The sequence below is a fragment of the Micrasema longulum genome, unplaced genomic scaffold, assembly GCF_059751315.1.
Source record: "Micrasema longulum isolate JH-2025_06_02 unplaced genomic scaffold, ASM5975131v1 h1tg000732l, whole genome shotgun sequence".
In the NCBI taxonomy this organism is placed as follows: Eukaryota; Metazoa; Arthropoda; class Insecta; order Trichoptera; family Brachycentridae; genus Micrasema; species Micrasema longulum.
Genome location: NW_028277927.1, coordinates 694,453 through 714,265, shown reverse-complemented (window position 1 = coordinate 714,265; position 19,813 = coordinate 694,453). Strand labels below are relative to the sequence as shown.

At 32.0% G+C, this 19,813-nt stretch overlaps 1 protein-coding gene across 1 annotated transcript in view; it reads left to right on the top strand.

The window, feature by feature from the left end:
* The window catches only part of LOC148279312 (uncharacterized), a 57,006-nt gene extending 37,603 nt beyond the window's left edge, over positions 1 to 19,403 (top strand). The window contains 3 exon segments of the mRNA XM_088230141.1: positions 363 to 386; positions 389 to 463; positions 19,242 to 19,403. Of these exon segments, the coding sequence (XP_088086267.1) occupies positions 363 to 386; positions 389 to 463; positions 19,242 to 19,282 (140 nt within the window). The 3' untranslated portion in view covers positions 19,283 to 19,403.
* Positions 19,404 to 19,813: the final 410 nt, after the last annotated feature.

Genomic DNA, 19,813 nt, shown 5'->3' with positions numbered 1-19,813 from the left:
GTCATTTGCGTATTCATTTGCAAATGTATGAATTCTTCTTGTTGTAGATACGTTTACATATAATAATTTAATAAATCGGGTAACCCGGCCTGGAAATCGCTAGTTAATCAGTTGTAACAGTTCGGAACAATCAAATATTGAATTTATTACTTCAAATAAAAATAACAAATTATTCAGTTTTCTAATGTTTGTACATTAAAATATTTATTCAAGTATGAGTAATAAATATGTTCAACTGAAATACCCAATTTAAAATTTACGAAACTTAAAAATTTATGTTGAACTCTTTCTATATTATTTATATGCACTTTATAATATGGTGACCCATTCTAAAAATAATATTTTGTTTATTTTATTTCCAGGACCAGTTGTGTTCCCCCCCTCTCCCCCGGCAACCCCGCCGAGAGCAGCGGGGTAATAGTGGGTGCCTCAGGGTACGGATTCGTGCCCCCGAGTGCGCAAGGTAAAATCTAAGTAGAAGAAAATAATAGAAAAATCATCCTTCCTTCAAGCCGTGTATTTATTTCCTATAAAAAAGCTCCTACCCGATCATACGCCCTATAGCATTAAGCGTAACCCAATTATGTAAATATAATAACTCCTCCCTTATTAGATCACAAGAAGGCGACTTAGTTTAAATGTCTGCTGCTTGTACCTGATTAAGGCATAATCATGTTAGCGAAGTTGTGTAAGTATGGATTGAACATTGCATCAAAACCTCAATAAACTTAACAATGTTAAGTTGCAAGTCAACGTAATAATAAGATTTTTTACTCCAATATTTACTCATTAGATTTCGATGTTCTGAGTGCCCGTAGATTGAATTGCTCCCAATATTGCCTTTTAAACATTGTTTTGAAATGTCCCGACATTTTCTGTTTTTGAGCATTTTATAAATGCGTTAGTTTATATTGTTTAGTCCAAGTTTTTTTCTGACGGGAATAGTTCTTATGTAAAGGTATTATGTTAGAATTACTTATGAATCAGTCATTTTTTATTTATACTTTTGAGGTTAAACGAGTCATGTTTTAGATATAAGAAAACGATGTAATTAAATAAATGATACAAAACGAAACTTGTTTATTTCTTCTGAAAGTCGATCGAGAGAAATCAGTCATCGTGATTTTTACTGTCAAGCAAATGGTATTACAATATACATGTAAAAAGAATTTGGTAAGTTTGGTTTGACCATCAAAAATCTTATTAATTGATGAATATCTGAAAATATACTAAACAGTGTCTGTCTATTGAAAAAGTGGTTACTAAAACCACTTTTAATTACTAGTTACTAAGTATTTAAAGAAATCATAAAATCATCCTCTGAATAACGAAGGCATAGAAATTACATTGAATAAATTTTATGGCTTCTTTGGATAAAAAAGGTAGGTATTGCAACTCAAATGATTTTTTGATTTTTTTTGCAAAAAAACAGCAAAAAAAATGAATAAGAAACCCATTTACATACCCATAAATTTATTGATTTATTTGAAAAAATTACAAACCTATCTAATTGGATGTCCCTTGCAGATTTATTTTAAAACTCATCGTAAACAGTAATGTTAAAGGTGGTCAATTTAATAAAGAACTTAATTAGGAATTCACACAAACTAAGAATGGATTTGGTTTTTATAATGGGATAGTGATTTTTATTACATAAACAAACTAGCAATCAAAATGCGAGTAACGAACCAAGAAAACTGAAATTTATGTAGAATATTACCACACAAGATAATTAAGTTAAATAAATTGTTTTGAAATAAAGGAAAACCCAAACCATCTCCCTCCCGTGTTTTATTAGATTTGTTTTGAAATCCAAACAATACCCCATCCCATATACGCTCGTACTAATGGGAGTGAGTACTGTTTAACAAAGTAAAATGGACCCCATTTTATACCTGATATGATATGATAAACCCATCCCATTATATAAAATGTGACGTTCGTTGGGGAGGTCCACTCCACTAATCAAATAAAAATCAATCTGGATGCCTTTGACCGGTATCCAAGCAAAGCCGAAATTATAAAGAGCAAATAAAAAAATTCTTCAAACGTCTATAAACCAAACAAATAATGAAGTTGAAATAGGAAAAAAACAGGAACGGTCAGAGTTTTAGTAGATACCTGAATATTATTTTCATATACGCAACAGCCGAGTTGTTCAAATGGAACTCAATCAAGAGTTGTAATAAAATAGGAAACATAATACAATAACACAATAAAAAACAAATCAAATCAGGTTACTTTATTTTTTTGAACCAATCGCAGTATATTAAAAGTAATATGAGGGTGTATTACATTATACCCCGAGTAAGAAATTTACCGATGCGATGGTTGTCGGTATCAACTCAAATTTTATATTCACAAATGTCAATATTGAAATTATAATTAGTCTGTCACATAATTAGTGTAATGCAACTGAGTACAAATATTTTTTTATATTCAAATGTTGAAAATTTGATATGCGAAAATCGAATCGGCTTTACCGACAAGCATGAGAAAATCTTTTATTTTCAAACTGTGACAACAACAAACTGGGGCTTGGTTTCGGATTCGATTTCTGATAAGATTCAAACAAAATATTTCCTTAAAATGTTATTCAATGCAATATTACAAAATTCCCTTGGACTGGTATTATACGTATGTGCATGAAGCTATTACCTTATTTTCAAGCAACGAACCCTGCAATTAGTTTTTAATCCAGTATTTTATGCTCAATAAAGTCAAATTTGGTTATAAAAAAAATGTTTTAAAATGTCTGAAAATTTTCATTATTTTAACGCATTTATTAAAATAATAAATAAATCATCATCATTTCGTTTCCGCAGCAAATGGCGCATAGTGCACTGCATTGGTACGCCAATCGCAATGTAACTTGATAATTTTTTTTTGTTACTTGAAGGGTAAAATGATCAATCTAACGCTTCAGGTGCCAGTTCAGGAACAATGAAATATTCTGGTGAAAAAACACTTTTTAAAAAAAATATTTCATGTCAACCATATCGGGAACCGAATCCGAAACCTCTTGCATGGTAAGCTAATGCACTGACCACTACACCACAGGTCGACATAAAATACACAAATATAATTTATTTACATTAAGATTAAAATTCATTCCAATTCTTTATTCGTAGTTATGTAGATACAGTTGCATTTGAATGTTTAATACGCCCGTGTTAACGTGTTAGTGTCGGTAAACCAAGTAAACGAACACATTTTGTTTGTGTTTAAGGCACACTAGAATATTTTATTTAAATACGTTCTGTTACACACACATAAGCAAAGTTCATTAAAAGGACTGTACACGTAAGAAGTATTAGTGCACTATTTACAGGCATAACATGTATTTGTTAACATGTTTTGCATACACATTAAGCGATCATGTCTAATTACATACATAGACAAGCTTTGTAGTTTTATACTCCGAATTTCTAAAATCACACTTTCTTTAAACATTAAGATAAACAACTTTATGGTTTGTTGATCTCGTTAAATTTTGATATTTGCCTTGATTTTTTTTTCACTTTTCTGGTAATTAAGTATTGCTGGATAACCAAGATTTAAAAGGTATATTTTATATAATCATTGTAGTTTGAATTTATAAATACGTTCATGTAGTAAAATATTTATTTATTTATTTATTTATTGATTTACACGCCCAATGGGCTTTTACATATTTTAGAAATTACATTTAAGTGCAGCAGTGAAACATAAGTATGTAAATTTGGTTAAAATAAAAGATAACATAAGAAAAGCTAAAAGATATAATAATAAGTAAAAATCAGGAAATGTACCAACATAGGTATATGGTACATAGAAAAATATAACGCATACATATACATACATATAAGTTTATACATTATTAAAGAGATACATGAGAAAAAGAAATAGTAAATAAAGAAAAATATTAAGAAATTTTACATAAATTGATTTATAACCTTTTGAATACTTAACCTATATTTATATAAAGACAGACAAAATATATCAACTTCACCATACTCGTTACCTAGCCGGTGTAGTCTAGGTATTGGTGAATTGTAATAATAATTGTGACTGCCAGGAGATTCAAAAAATAACGTTAGCTGCCGAGTATTTCGAAGAGGTACTTTCATAATATACGAAACATTATTTCTGGTAATTTAGTGATGCGGGATAGCCAAAATTTAAAAGGTACATCTTAATAAATAATAACATTTTGTATTTATAAACACGTTCAAATAGTATAATATACGAAACATTATTTACAATATTTTGAGTTTGTCCAAATTTTTGTAGACAAGACTGGATTCAACTCCCTAGGGAGCTGTTTATATTAACATATTACAACAGAGATGAAGAACATTTAAGAGAAGGTAATATAGAAGTCTAGGCATCTACCGGGCTTATGACCTGTCAATGGCTGGTTTAAGTGGCCACTTTACACAAAATAATATTTTCATGCGTTGCCTAGTATGTAGGTGAAATGATTCAATTAGATGAATCTCACCCGCATAAATAAAGATTTCAGCTCTTTAACTTCACAAACATCAACAGATGAAAGAATTGAAGGAATATAGATGTTCAAATAAAGGCAGAATAGTGAATGTTACACAGTGTTTAAAGTGGCCACTTAAACCAGCCATTGACAGGTCATAAGCCCTGTAGATGCCTAGACTTATAAATAACCTTCTCTTAAATGTTCTTCATTTCTGTTGTAATATGAAACATTATTTGAATTTTAAAGCGATCTATCATGAAAATCATGATTAAAATAACAGTAGCAAGAAACATTTCTAGAATTTAATAAAATATAAAAATGTGATTTTTCTACAATCGCATCGCTTCCTCTAAAAATACGTTCATCATCATCATCGTCATTCCCTTTCCGCAGCTGATGGTGCATAGAGCACTGCATTGGTACATCAATCGCAGCGTATCTTGTTCATTTTTTGTTACTTGAAGATAAGATGATCATTCTTATGCTTCAGGTGTCAGTCCAGGGACTATGAAATATTCTGGTGTGAAAACACCCTTTAAAATAAATATTTTATGTCAACCATGTCGGGAATCGAACTCAGACCTCTTGCTTGGAAGGCAAATGCGCTGACCATTACGCCACGAGGCATTACAAACATTCAACAGCTTTTAAATAAAAAAATACGTCAATAGAATAAATTTCAACATTAAACTAGTAATATATCATGAAGTTCGAAGAACAGTCATTCATTTGCTTATTTGAGACGCATACCAAAGTTAAATATTAATACTAACAAATTACAACAGTGATGGAGAATACCTTCAAGAAGGGAATATGGAAGTCTAGACATTTACCAGGCTTATGACCTGTCATTGGCTGGTTTAGTGGCAACTTTACACACTGTGAACCATTCACAATTTTGCCTATGTTTAAACATCCATAATTCTTTGGTTCTTAATACTGGATTTAATCTTGTTGTAATTTGTTAATCTTAATGACTCCCGAGGTGGTGAAATAAAAATATTTCGTTAGTTTTTTTTGTGAAATATTTTTTAGTTATTTGAATCTAATGGCTTTCCTTTAAAGTTGGAATAAAGCTATGCCTGGGCATAATATTTCCATCCTTATTCTACTAATATGCCTGGGCGTAACTTTATAACAGGTTTATGAGTAAGGTCAATGGTTGGATTAAGTGGCCACTTAACACACTGTGTAACATTTACTATTCTGCCCATATTTGAACATCTATTTTCCTTAAATTCTTTCAGCTGTTGATGTTTGTGAAGTTAAAAAATGGCCACTTAAACCAGCCATTGACAGGTCATAAACCCTGTAGATGCCTAGACTTCTATATGACATTATCTTAAATGTTCTTCATCTCTGTTGTAATACGTTTATATAAACAGCTCCCCAGGGAGTTAAATCCAGTCCTTGTTTACGAAAATTTGTACACACTCAAAATATTGTTCCTCTCAAAATATTATTTCTAATGAAATACCGAAAAATGTTACTTCAATTTTAAAAGAGGTATGCTTATTTTTCTAAATTTTAATATCCCAAGATTGCAATAAAAGTTTGTAGTGTTTTTCAAATAAGAATGTTCGAGTATATTACGTGGGTAAATATAGCCCCATGCTTTTGATTCCAGCGGTCACTTTTGATATTAGAAGAGATATCGATAACGAAAACTCATTTTGGATACGGGGAATGTGAATACCTCTCCAGTTTATTAAATTCAGAACATAACTTCAAATACCACAAATCATAATACCAATGTTAGTACATTATATAACAGGTACATACCCTCTATAACCAAGTTTCTCTACTACTTGATTTTGATAACAGCCGGGGCCTTATGCTAGAAAGATGTTATATTTTGTCACCCACTAGACAATAGTCGAGGGGTCGTTTCGATTGGTTTATCAGCATTAAGCAGTATTTTATAACATTATGTACTTAGCTGCTTTAAACATTTAACTGCATTTCTTTAGCTTATTTAAAAATTAAAAAAAATAAAATATTACATTAATTTTATTTTTTTTAAAACCAACTAAACTTCTAAACACAGTTCTATATTTTATTACTGTATATTGTATTTTTTTAATTTAGGTTGTTAATACACCCATCTTTTAATTTTTATTTTTATACTTACTATACTTCTTAACACTGTTCCTATCTTGTATTTCTTTAAATTGTATTTTTTAAAATTTTATGTTGTTTATATACTCATATTTTATATAACTTTCGTGTATGTAAAAGCCTTATGGGCGTGAAAAAATAATAAAATAAAATAAAATAAATAAAAATTACTGTGCTCGTTTTATGAGCAATTACTGTGTTTAGTGCGCCGTTTATTTTGCTGCCCGCATTCACTCTCCTTTCAATATCTTTTTCTTCTCATCCATCTCTTGAAAACATGCTTCCTCGATACACAAATTCTTCTACTTGTTTAAGAAATTTGTTGTTCACATTTCATTTTTTTTTAATTTTCATTTTTTTTTGCACAACAATAGGCCAGGAGACCCAATTACAGTTGTGAATACATCACAGAACACCCAGGCTGGAGAAAAATCACATTTAATTTTTTTGTGTTCTCACTGGGAATCGAACCCGGAACCTTCCGTGTGTGAGTCAAGCGTCTTGACCACTATACCACGGAGGCCGCCATTTATAATATAGTCAGTAACCCCACTTCCCGTTTCAAATACCATCGCTTTTGACTTACTTTCGTTCATCATCAATTCGCTCTCCAGGCATACATCATACATTTTAGAGTCTATTTGTTGCAAATCCTCCTTAAATTACATAAATTAAAATAAAACTCAGTGTTTTCAAATCAACTTTAAAAATAACTAGAGCATTTTTCAATTGGAATTTATGTAATATTCATTTAACATAAAATTATTGAATAATTGAGATGCCAATCTCTCATACGCAAAGCAAATCCAGCGAAACATGTGAAACATAGGTTCGTACAAAAAAAAATGAACTAATAAGCAAACCACGCCACATCATTATAAGGGTAGAAAGAAAAGATAGAATGCCACATAAGTCTGTGTTTTCAAAAATACCTCCCTTCTCTACACTCATACATCGTCCCATGAACGCACGACGATTATTCCGACTTTTGACGCGCCACATTCAAGTATTTTTTTAATTTGGCCATGCCATATACTCGTATTTCTCGATCAACCTTGTTTTTTGCATCTATCAATATTCGCATTTTAAATCCATAGAACCTTTCTTTAGCTGTCCATTCGCTCTACATGGCCAAACCAAAGCCGCATCCCTTTCAAAATGTTATCAATAATGCATGCCCCAGTCTTACATTATGCTCAAATATCGACATAAACGCTTGTAAAAATAATAGAACTTCACTTGCAAATGGGAGAGAGAAAATATGCAAATAAAATTAATAAATGAGCTTTTCCGAAAACTCCTTAGGAATTTAATATAAAACAAAATTATTTACTATATGTTTGCCAAATAAATATTTTAAAAAAAACATTTTTTACTGTACAACGACAGGTCAAAGGGCCTTATCACATCATCATCATAAATCCTTTTTCGTACACTAATCGCAGCGTATCTTGATATTTTTTTTATTGAAAGTAAGATGATAAATCTTACGCTTCAGGTACCAATCCAGGGACTAGTGTAAAATATTCTAGTGTAAAAACACCCTTTTAAATAAATATTTCATGTCAACCATGTCGGGAATCGAATCCGAGACCAATTGCATGGTTGGCAAATACGCTGACCATTACACTACGGGACCGCCAATTACAGTTGTGAAATACAACACAGAACGCCCAGATATTACCCTAACATTTTAAGAACTTACCGGAAATTAAACACGATATTGAACGGCCTGAGTATTTAAATAAAACATATCTTTTACTAGCTTCGCTGAAGTGATGAATAACGTTTCTTTCTATTTAATTTAAACAGAAGGTGGTTTTTTGCTATCTCCAAATACTTATACTAAGGCAGGTACTTTAGGCAGGCGCCGTAGCGCAGTTGGTTGGACGGCCAACTGTGAAACTGGCGTCGCGGGTTCGATTCTTAACAGCTGTAAGAGAAAAATCCAAGAAAGATTTTTATCTCTATTGGTCTGGGTGTTGTGGTGTAATTTTTATTACCCCCTTCCATATCCTTTATTTGCTGACAAGCCTCAAAATAGAGGCTTAGCGGGTTATTCCTTTCAAAAAAAAAAATATAACACAATGCCATTTGTCTAATTGAGCTTAAATCGCAAAGCCCGACCCATTTGAATATACAAAAAAACATCTCTGAAAATACAGATTGGCTTCGGAATAAACTAGAGAACAAAACATCAGAACAGATTCGACTAATGGATGAAATATGATGCGGTCACAAAAAGCCCGCCGATGGATTGTATTTGCATTAGCGAGATTTGAATATCTGTGACAAAAAGCAAAGTGCCGATTTGGCGGGAAAGCATGTCACAATCGTGACACGTGGAGTCACAGGATGCGGGTGAAAAGGGTGCTGTGTTCGAATTTTCGAAACGAGGGGTTGATGTTCATGGATTAAAAATAAAATTTGTGATGTCGTCATACACGCTTCAAACGCGTCGTTTCGACTGATAATCAAATCAAACGTGGATCATCCCCGAACATTTTAATTGCATTTATTAAAAAAAAACATTTTTGAATATAATGTTTTGTTTATGGTCTTAAACTATTGTGGTGCAAAAAATAACAATATTGCAAGCAAAATATTTATAAGTCGGGTTGTTTTAATATTATTATATTGCTCTTTTAAGTATAGAGTTGTGGTCCTGTGGTTAGTGCCTCGGACTCACAGATCAAAGGTATGTGGTTCGAATCCCACTCTACCCTAACTTGATTCCCATTTTCTGGTAGTGAGTTATTTACAACTCATTGAAAATAGCCCTCAAATCAAATATTTGGGTTAATCATAAGAACGAAAATATTTATTAAAAAAAAAAAACAAGTAGGTACTAAATCGCCGGACTCAGATGGGATTTTTTTGTAAAATTAATATATTACGTGAATGAAATATTTATTTAATGCACAAACATAACGTGTCATATAAAAATAAACTGAATCGAGATCGTATCAAACCAATATGAATTATTTTAAGGCGTAAATGTGCAAAAATAGAAAATATTTATGGATAAAATAAAAATGTTTTTTTTTTGACGGAATAACCCGCTAAGCCTCTTCTTTAGATGCTTTTTAGCAAGTGGAAAATAGAATATGGAAAGAAGTTATGAAAAATATACCACAACACCTAGACCAATTGAGAAAAAATCTTTCTTGGATATATTTCTTACAACTGGCGGGAATCGAACCTGCAAAGCTAGTTTTGCGCGCCCCGGCGCCTGTCCGGCAATGGTAAACTTTTGTTTTTAAAATAAAGATAAATTATAATGCAATATAATTTAAAGTCTTTCTGAAATATGTAATTGCCGGTTTACATTTACATTTGCTATGTGTACGAGTGCTCGTATAGCTTTTTTACCTATGTTAATTCAGATAATTATAAAACGATTTATTCAAACTTCGGTTGTGGTTGATTGATAAAACATTTTAGAAAAAATCCCTACTCAGCGGAGGTCTAGAAAATAAAAAAACACAATGTCTCGGCATAATATATAATAGCCGTAAAAATCTATTAGTATGGACAGGTTCATAAAATCTGACTCTGTTAAATCTGACACAAGCAATTGGAAATGGAAACAGGTTGAATGTGTCAAGAGATAAGTGATAAAGGTCTAGAATCTTAAAGATTTTAGATTGGAGACCTCCGTCATTCAAGATGTAAAGGGAGAAATAATAAGAAAAGTACGGATTAGCTACCCCCTGACGTTTAGCATTGCAAGGACAAAGAATTTAAATATCATGTAATCACTGTAAAAAACATTTGATATTTATTGAGATTATTTTATATTATGTTAATTGAGATGACGCTGTTTTTTCTTTCATGTGTACTAAATAAAATAGTCAATAGGACTAGAGTTTTTTTTACAGAGTTTATATATTAATGCAGTTTTTTAAAAAGCAATACGGTACTTACGATGCTTACATAAAAGATCGTTATTGCTAAGTAAGAAAATGAAGATAAAAGAAGACAACCTTCAAAGGAGGAGAGTACAAAATATGAAAATCTAAAAAATATAAGTTAATCTGATTTGTGACTGAAGATATTGAGGATATAACGAATGTATATAATTGTGAGGCTGTATGTTTAGTTCGATTATAAATGTTTGTAAAATTTATATCAATAGTTGATTTGATTCCCAATAATATTAAAAATATGACTTTCTACTTTATTATGTTAATATACGTAAATATTATACTCTAATTGTTTGTTTCAACAATATATTAAATTGTTCCGCATTGTTTTGAATAAAATAAATTTTCTAGTCGAACTGATATGACTAATGAGTGAGTTGAAGAGGGTGTTTGACGGACGCTGACCACCCCCTGACTAAACCACCCTAGGTTTAAATTTCCCACCCCTTCCGATCGCCTGTTCATCCCTCCACATGCCGAACGAGGGTGTATAATTTAAACTTATGCGCAAATTGGCCAACAGAACAATGCAGGTAGAATAAGCCCACTCGAGTTTCAATAAGAAGGGGATGTTGGAGAAGATAGTCACAGATAAGAATGTACTCAATATTGCTTCGTAATAAAATAAATGGACCGTTCATTAACCAAACAGTAATTCGTATAAATCAATAGTGAAAACCCGTAAGGAAAAACACTTATTAATTCAAATATTATCTCTATCAATAATCTGCATTGTTACAAATATGCTGTTAATTATAGCAATGCGGAGACAGGCCTTAGATCATTTTGCATTTTATTAATTTATAAATAATCCTCTCATTAAATGACACACAATGGATTTTAATCGTATTCGTTGTATGTTAGATCATTATACAATACGATGTCATTAGGACTTGATGTATGATAATGATTCTTGCAGCGTTGAACTCTGATCGTGCACGAGAGACAGAAAATGAGTCTGACTTCAACTCTTGTGTGGCCATAATGTCACATTTATGTATTTAGAAGTACATTTATACAAATTTATGTACAAGTCTGTGCCCGAGCAGATTAAGAATACAGTTCTCTGTTTGTAAAAGAAGTGAAAAGATCAGTGGTACTCGCTTGTCACAAGATATCGCTACTATGCTTTTCTTTTTTTTTTAATGGGAGTATATTTTTTACCTTGCTTATAATGTGCAAGGTTAATATATACTTCAAACCGATAGTTATTTATTTGTTTACTTTCAAAAACAGTATTCTATTAAATTTACTTCAAAGAAAAACTTCATCATAATATGTAAGAATCAGGTGGAATGTTTCGGCTGTGGCCTGTTTGAGGAGCTTCTCCGCATTTGCTATAGTAATAAGGAAACCACATAAAATTGACAGGAAAAGACGAACTGTTGTCATTCGTCAGACCTTCCAATCCGATTAAAGAGTGTTCGGCATTTGGTGTCCTGCTATCATTGATACCTTTTATTGCCTTTACTATATCTTTCAAGTATAATGTTACCTCTCTTGACTTATGACTAATTGCTACATGAACATCGTGTAAATCCTCATTTAGACTTTTGCATCGCGCCTCCAGTTGCATTCTCTGTAAACTAAAAAACGGACAATGCATCAACAGATGGGAGACATCTTGGAGAGTAACATCATCGCATGGGTAGGTGATGATCTCCGATATTTAGAATCTGTGCAAGTAACTCACAAATCCACCATGTCCTATCAGGATTTGTGTAAGTTCGTTTCTTGCACGCTGCAGTTTCCTGAAATCAGAAGCACGGTAAATAGACGGAAAAACCTTTTGTTACCTTTTCTGTGGGTTCTGTTAAATAGCGATCATTTCAGATCATCGCTACTATGCTAGTCATGTGACGTGGGAGTAGGCGGAGCTACGTGGAACGTGGCAACCGGAAAAGTGCCGAAGGTAAATCACTTAGATTCAGCGGGAGCTAGAGAGCTAGCTTTAGGACATATTTCTTTACAATCAACTCCATCTCTACAATCAGACCTCCTTTGGTTACTGATCAATTATTGCAATTGGAAACGAGGATGGGGTTTATCAAAGTCTTCTAGTGTTTTCGAATTATGGCCGTTGTCAGGTAAAAATCCTGAAATCCAAAATCCAGTAGAAAAATGTCTGATTTGTAGTGTAATGTAATAATAATAATAACCATGCTTAAGGTCCTGGGTTAGCATGAAATATTATATTTTTTTAAATATTTGATTTTAACAAAATAAACAAGATACACTAGGGTTAGTGTAAGCTGTAAGCAAAAAGGGTAGAATTCAGTAAAAATAGGTGCTTTATAATTATGCTAAATTACATTTTGATTAAATTACAAGCCAACATATAAGACACTGTCTATAATAGGTATAGAAAGTACCTGTTTTGAGGTAGGTAGCATTTACTAATTTTTATAAATACAACATATTTTAATGTTTAGAGATAGTTTTAATATGAAAATTTTATAAAAGATGAAATAATATTTTATTTTATAAAAATCATACCAAAATTATGGAAAGAAATGAAAAATACAAGTGTCGAAGAATTTTTTTTTTAATTAACTCCAAGAAGGCACTGATAAAAAAACAACTGATATTTTGAAAGTTTTAATTTATAAACTTTTTAATTAATTAACTATGAAGTTTTTTTTTAGTGTTGATGCCATTAAAAATCCAGCCCCACCCATTTATCCGGATCCATTTTAAAGGTTTTGCGGTCTGTTCCGCGAACGCTAATTTATTTGGTTTACAAAAGATTCGCGCTTTCTTTAAGAATTTACATTTACTGCTTTCAATGCCCCTATTGCCGTCAGAGCAACCTAAGTATGTACAGTCAATTTGTCTGTCACCCTCAATCTGATTTTCCCGATTCTGACGACGATAGGGTATTTTAGTTTATTCACTTGTTAGTAAACCGGAAGAAACAAGTCCGACCGGGAGAACCAGAATCGTCACCACCCCTCCACCGACCAAATAATTCAAACCGTGTAGATGACAATCTAAGTTTCCGTTCAGCTTTCGTGTTTATTTAACACGAAACGCAAATGTCCAAATTGACTTGCAGCGATTTCCAAAGAATGAAATCAAATATAGCAGTCTGAAAAAAAAGTTTTAAAACAAAGAATTCAAGGCAACCAGGAATAAATATAGTAAAAAATGAAATATAAACATAAATGCCTTGGACATGAAACTATCTAAACATTTAAAAAAATATCTTTGTATATAAAGTCTTTTTTGTATTTTCTCACATTTAAAAATATGTTTTCAAAAGTATATTGTTAAGTTTCCTTGGTACTAATAACCCCCCAGTTAGGTAATATTAAAAAAAATAAATGAATGTTGATTTATTTTTGGAATAAAAATGAATGAATAAATGAACGCGAAATCTCACGCATAATAGGCAAACAATAACCACAAGAACACGACTTTGAAAGCATAAAAAAATCCAAGAAAATAAACATTGTAAAATCTGTAGTTTTAGCAAGTATTATTATATTGCATTATTTTTTTTACAAACTATAAGATAGTTTAAACATATTGAGTCCGAAATCCCGGACGAGTGTTTATGACACAATGGCTGCTCTCGAATAAAAATCCTAAAAAAGTAAATCGAGTAGAGAAACATCCGCCTTGTAGTGTAGTCTACTATGCTTGAGGTCCTGGGTTCGGTTCCTGGAAAGGTTGACATTGAATATTAGTTTTTAAAGAATCGTTTACACGTTTAAGATATAATATTATTCTGTCCCAGGACCCGACTTATTCTACCTAGTTCAGGGTAAAAGTCGTTTTTAAAATTTTGCAGCACATTACTGTTTTACGCTTCGTCAATCTGGGTTTTTTTTTTTTAATTGACTTTTTTTTTACAAGAGTATAAATCATATTTGAGAAGCAGAAATGACTTGTTGGCTGAGTAAATATGTGAGGCTATCAAATATCATTGTCACGGAGATAGACGGCAGGCTATCTCCGCAGAACAATGATTTCCTCCACCACAGTGCGCGGCCACATTGTCTCCGTGTGAACGGGCACGGACAGGACCAAATGACTTTAGCGATTTGCTCGACGTTTACGTGTTGCTCCCGTGCACTTTTTCTGCCATAGATGGCGGCAGAAAAAAACCTTTTTAATATTTATTTGTCTTTAAACAGTTCCAATACAAATAATGTGTACTTTTGTGAACTGACTCGTAAAAAACGCCGGCGTGTGTTCATTTTGTTCAACTGGGCCGAATTTTCGTATTGTCCCAGCGTTCTGTCCTGCGTGGTCGAGGCTATTCACAGAGCTCGACAAGACGAGATTGTCCTATTTATTGTATTATCTGGGTGTAAACGATACTTTTTTTTTTTTTTTTTTTCCATACTGTTACATATTATGTATGTATTAAATTACATATTTTATACATTATATTTATTAAACATTAGAAGAGAAAAAGAGAAAAAATACATATTCTAAAAATAAACATAGCCTTAAATTTGGAAAAAATGCCCACAAAGACTTAAACGTCTGAGCGTGGGCCATTCCTTTTTTATTGTTTTTGGTGAATTTTTTGGTATACAAACACAAATATGGCAATGCCATTAAAAATCATACAGAAATAACAGGAAAATGACATAAACAATGTAATTAAGACATCAAAGTTTAGAATATGCTGTTGTACGACTCTTTCACAATAGGTGTATATCTGTATTTTCCATGCTGATCCAAGTCCTCAAAGCCGCTTTAAACTTTGGAAGGGATTCTATATTTTGTATTTCCTTAGGTAGGAGATTTAAAGATCTTGGACCAACATGGAAAGAGTGTCTCTGTGCGAACTTAGTTCTGCATCCTGGAACCGACAGTACACTTTCTGATCTGCTACTAGTCCTATTTAAATTATTGCCAAACAATTCCCTATTTTTGTGTACATATTTTAAGCATTGTAATAAATATAACTTTTTTTAATTAAGGAGTCCGCTTAAAGGTGTTTTTACACTGTAGTATTTCATTGTCCTTAGACTGGTACCTAGAGCGTAACATCACCTAAACTTCCCGTGACAGATGATCGCAATACGCCGCATTTTATTTAATAACGCAGTGCTCTATGCACTATCGGGTGCGGATAAGGGTTTGATGGTAATGAGAAAAGAGAGACTAGAGAGAAGGTATATAATATGTACTCGTACTAAGGGCAGAAATGTGTCTCTACTTTAGATAATAATAATAATTAAATCGGTCTTTGATAATTTCGTCTTATATACGTAGACCATTTCATAGTTTAATAATACATAATCCTAAATAAGGGTGGAGAAAGTTTTCAAGTATACCCTTCTATTCCCTTATTAATTCAAACAATGTGAGGCCCTATGTCCATCTCCAAATTCTTGTTAGATTCAAAAGCTAAATTTGTCTCATTATTAGGCAATAGATTTCAAACTGCCTGTGCCGAAACATGCAATGGAATAAATTTTATTAATACATCGATTTAAACAAAAACAACAAAACGCAAATTAACCAAAAAACGATAATTGAATTGAAACACCCACAATTCAAAAAAAGAAACTTTAAATCTAAGGTTTTTTAATCTTGGGTGTCAACTTATGACCGTTTTTGATTTTTTTATTTAAAAATGAACACCCAAAGTAAAACAAATGGTAAGGTTAAACGTCATTCGAAAGAAAACTTTTCTGCTATATAAGACATTGTGTTTGTTTTTACGTTACACGTATTATTTTATTTGATTACAAGCTTTCAAAATTTAATGTCAAGTAGGCGTAAGTGAGCATTTTCGAAACCTCGTTCTATTCGCGTTCAATCAAGGAAATAAACCTGCCAAAGCTGCTATCGCGATATTTGTGCGGTGAAAATTTTATGAATTATTGACGAATTTGTTGTAATATAATGATAAAGAAGAATACAATATTGAGTAATTTGTCGATGGTGACAAACGTTATGTCCGTTTTTTTCCAAATGAAGGAAATAATTCTATTATCTCTATTATCTATTCTCCTTCATTATTTTACAACAAATAAGTCAATAATTTGCAGCATTTTCACCGTACATTCCGCAAATGTTGCGAACAGCTATTGCAGCTTTATTCCCTTGACTGACCGCGAACAGAAAGTGGTTTCGAAAATGCTTACTTTTGCCTACTTGACATTCAATTTTGAAGCTTGTAATTAAATAAAATAATTTATTACGGTCCCAAATGAGTTTTTTTTTTATAACTCCTGGAAGTATAATATTTACTAAATATTTTATATGTTTTATTAATAAAAATAAATAAAAAAATGTTACTTAAAAGCAAACAATAACTCATTTTTAAATTTGAAAAAAAAAATCTGACTCACTTATACGTAAAAATGTGTTAGTACAACTTATAAAAGTAGCAGGCGCCACATTCAACAGTATGAAGGCTATTATGAGATAGGATATTTTTTCAGTTTTAACCAAATGCCGCCTATATAATGCATGCATAACATCTATTCTCCTCTACGGATGCGAATTGTAATACCTCACTAGGGCCAAAAACAGCAAAATTCTGAATTTTAAGAATATGTGTACTAAGAATCTTGGGAGTACGGTGGTTTGACTTTGTGAGGAATAAAGTAATAAAAGAACGGACGCAGCAAACTCCGGTAACAACTGTCGTCAAGCGGAGGCGATTCGGTTGGCTAGGCCATATACTGCGGATGCCTACTGAGAGCCTTAACTACGCTTGCCTACTTTACAAGGCATCAGTTTTTCGACGTCCTGGACGCCCAGTGCTGACTGTTTGTCAGCAGCTTATTTCAGAACTTCAGGACAAAAACCTGAATTGAGAGGACGCAAATGAGTTGGCAGCAGATAAAGATGCATGGAGGTTTTTTATGGATACCCTATGGTTTTTAATATTTAATATTTAAGTGATGAAATTTGTGGTCAAACATTTTGATAAATGTTTTTTATTGTTTTTTTTATTAATCACAACGGGCCAAGAGGCCCTATTACAGTGGTGAATTACATCACAGAACACCCAGGCTTGAGAAAAATCACATTGATTTTTTTGTGTTCTCACCGGGAATTGAACCCGAACCTACCGTGCGTGAGTCAAGCGTCTTGACCACGGAGGCCGCCAACTAGGGAGTGGACATGGAATGATGATGATGAAAATATAAGTGTTATTTAGGAAAAAAAAAACCGTGAATAATTTGTGCATGGCTTTATCGACTATGTTGGTTATTGTGTTGTACGCTTGATTCGTTACCTACGTCCAGCGTGGGGTATGGTGAAGGGGCGTATTGAGATCTGCAATACTAACGTCTAATTAAGTGGTCGACTGCCCTTTGTTGGGCACTCACTGCTCACATTTTTCGGATGGACAGCTCCCGCACGTGGCGTGGCGGGAGAACTAAATTAATAATCTCTTCCCAACTCCCACGGACAGATGGCGCCAGGTACTCATTCATTATACATACTCGTTCATCAGAATAATTATTCATCCCCGTGGTTTAAGATGCGCACAACAAAGAGTTCAGATTGTTTCGCGGGAAAGCAATAAGAAATATTATTTTTATATTGGTAATTATGTATTAGTGTCAGACGTTGTACATTAGGAAAATTTCAATTTTACCTTATGATTGATGCCGCAATCAGTTTCCATTTAAATAAAAATATTATTTCGTTCTAATTATTGATCTATAAAGATTGCAATGCGTTTTGTGAAGCATTTTGTTAGAATACTTAAACTAGTTATTGGAATTTCTCGATGGAAAATCATTGTTATTATAATATGATTTAAATATATTTTTTTGATTGATGCTATGGTGACTTTGACATTGCTCGACTTAGTTTGATAAAGAAATAACCAGTTTGATCGCTCTTGGGACATCGTCGAACTATTATGGTTTTTAAAAATATCAAACTCTATGCTACAGGGTTTGAAATAAGTATATAGTAAGGGGGTATATTATAAAATTATTGGAAGCTGTTTTTCTTAATAGATTAAAATACAATAATTATATTTTTAATATTTTAATTTATAAGTGTTCGCAAATTTAAAAAAATTAAAAATCATTTTATAAATCAAATATTCGCTTTACTATTTTTTCAATCAATTTATGCATGTATCTACTTAAATGTGTGTGTGATCTTTAAATAATCAAGTTTAAATAAAACATTGTATTTCCTATTATATTACGAATTGAGTGGAGTTGAGGCATTTTACAAAAGGTCTGTAAAATGCTGGAGTTTATTGAAATGTTTTGTTACCATGATATTTAATAAAAGAAATATTTATTATTATGTTAATAATATTATCCTACAGTAATAATGATGATTTTTTTTTCAATTTTTGTAATTTTTTCTAACATTATGTTCCTTCACTGGGGTGTCACGTGCAAAGGGAAACATTTTATATAGTTTTGATACATGCTCTTAATATATACTCAAACAAATTTTACTTCTACATTTATCACATAACTTACTGAACAAATAAAATAATTTTTTAAAACTATTTGATCAGATCCATTCCCTTAATCCGTGCGCACCCTACCTCCATTATCCACTTCTTGAAAGTAATGTTATAATGTGAGTACCTACTCTCTTACGTGAGGAAGTAGATTTTACACAAACAAAATTTGTGCTTTATATTTTTAATTGAGTAATTATGTCAATTTTCTTTTCATAAGCGTAAATGTGTGCAAAAATGACTCAATTTGTAATTTTTTTGTACTTTCATAAATGTAAATCTAATAGTTTTTTTTCTTTCTTTCCAGGTTTCTTCAGATTCTACCACAATCAATTCTACTACAAATAACGTTCATCTAATAAACAATGTAGCTATTAGACTAAATAATTTATCAAGTGGGAACCTTTTATATAATAGACAGCCCCGGACAAAACGGATACAAAATCTTCACCAATTCATAAAAAGAAAATTCATGAAATAAAAAGCACGCGTTTTAAAAAGCAAAAAAACGTTAAAAATATATGGCTTAAGACATCGCAATGATCGTAGGACAACGACGGATGTGGGATAAATGTAACATCGACATTCAATTATATTTGATATTCGAAAGGTTTTATAAAGGGTTTATATTCTAGGTTTGACAAATATATATATTAATAAAACTAACCTTAGTATCAGAGGATATACTTTTGTACCTTTAGAGTTGTGACATAAATTGTAAAAATAAAATTGAACCGCTTTCATGTAAATTTGAAAAAATCACATGCGTTTTTTTCTACGATCATGTCGAATTTATCGAAACAAATTTTCTTATACGTAACTAGAAATGTATTTTGATTCGCAATAACGTATGAAATGGACCGGGTGTGGGTTTGTAAG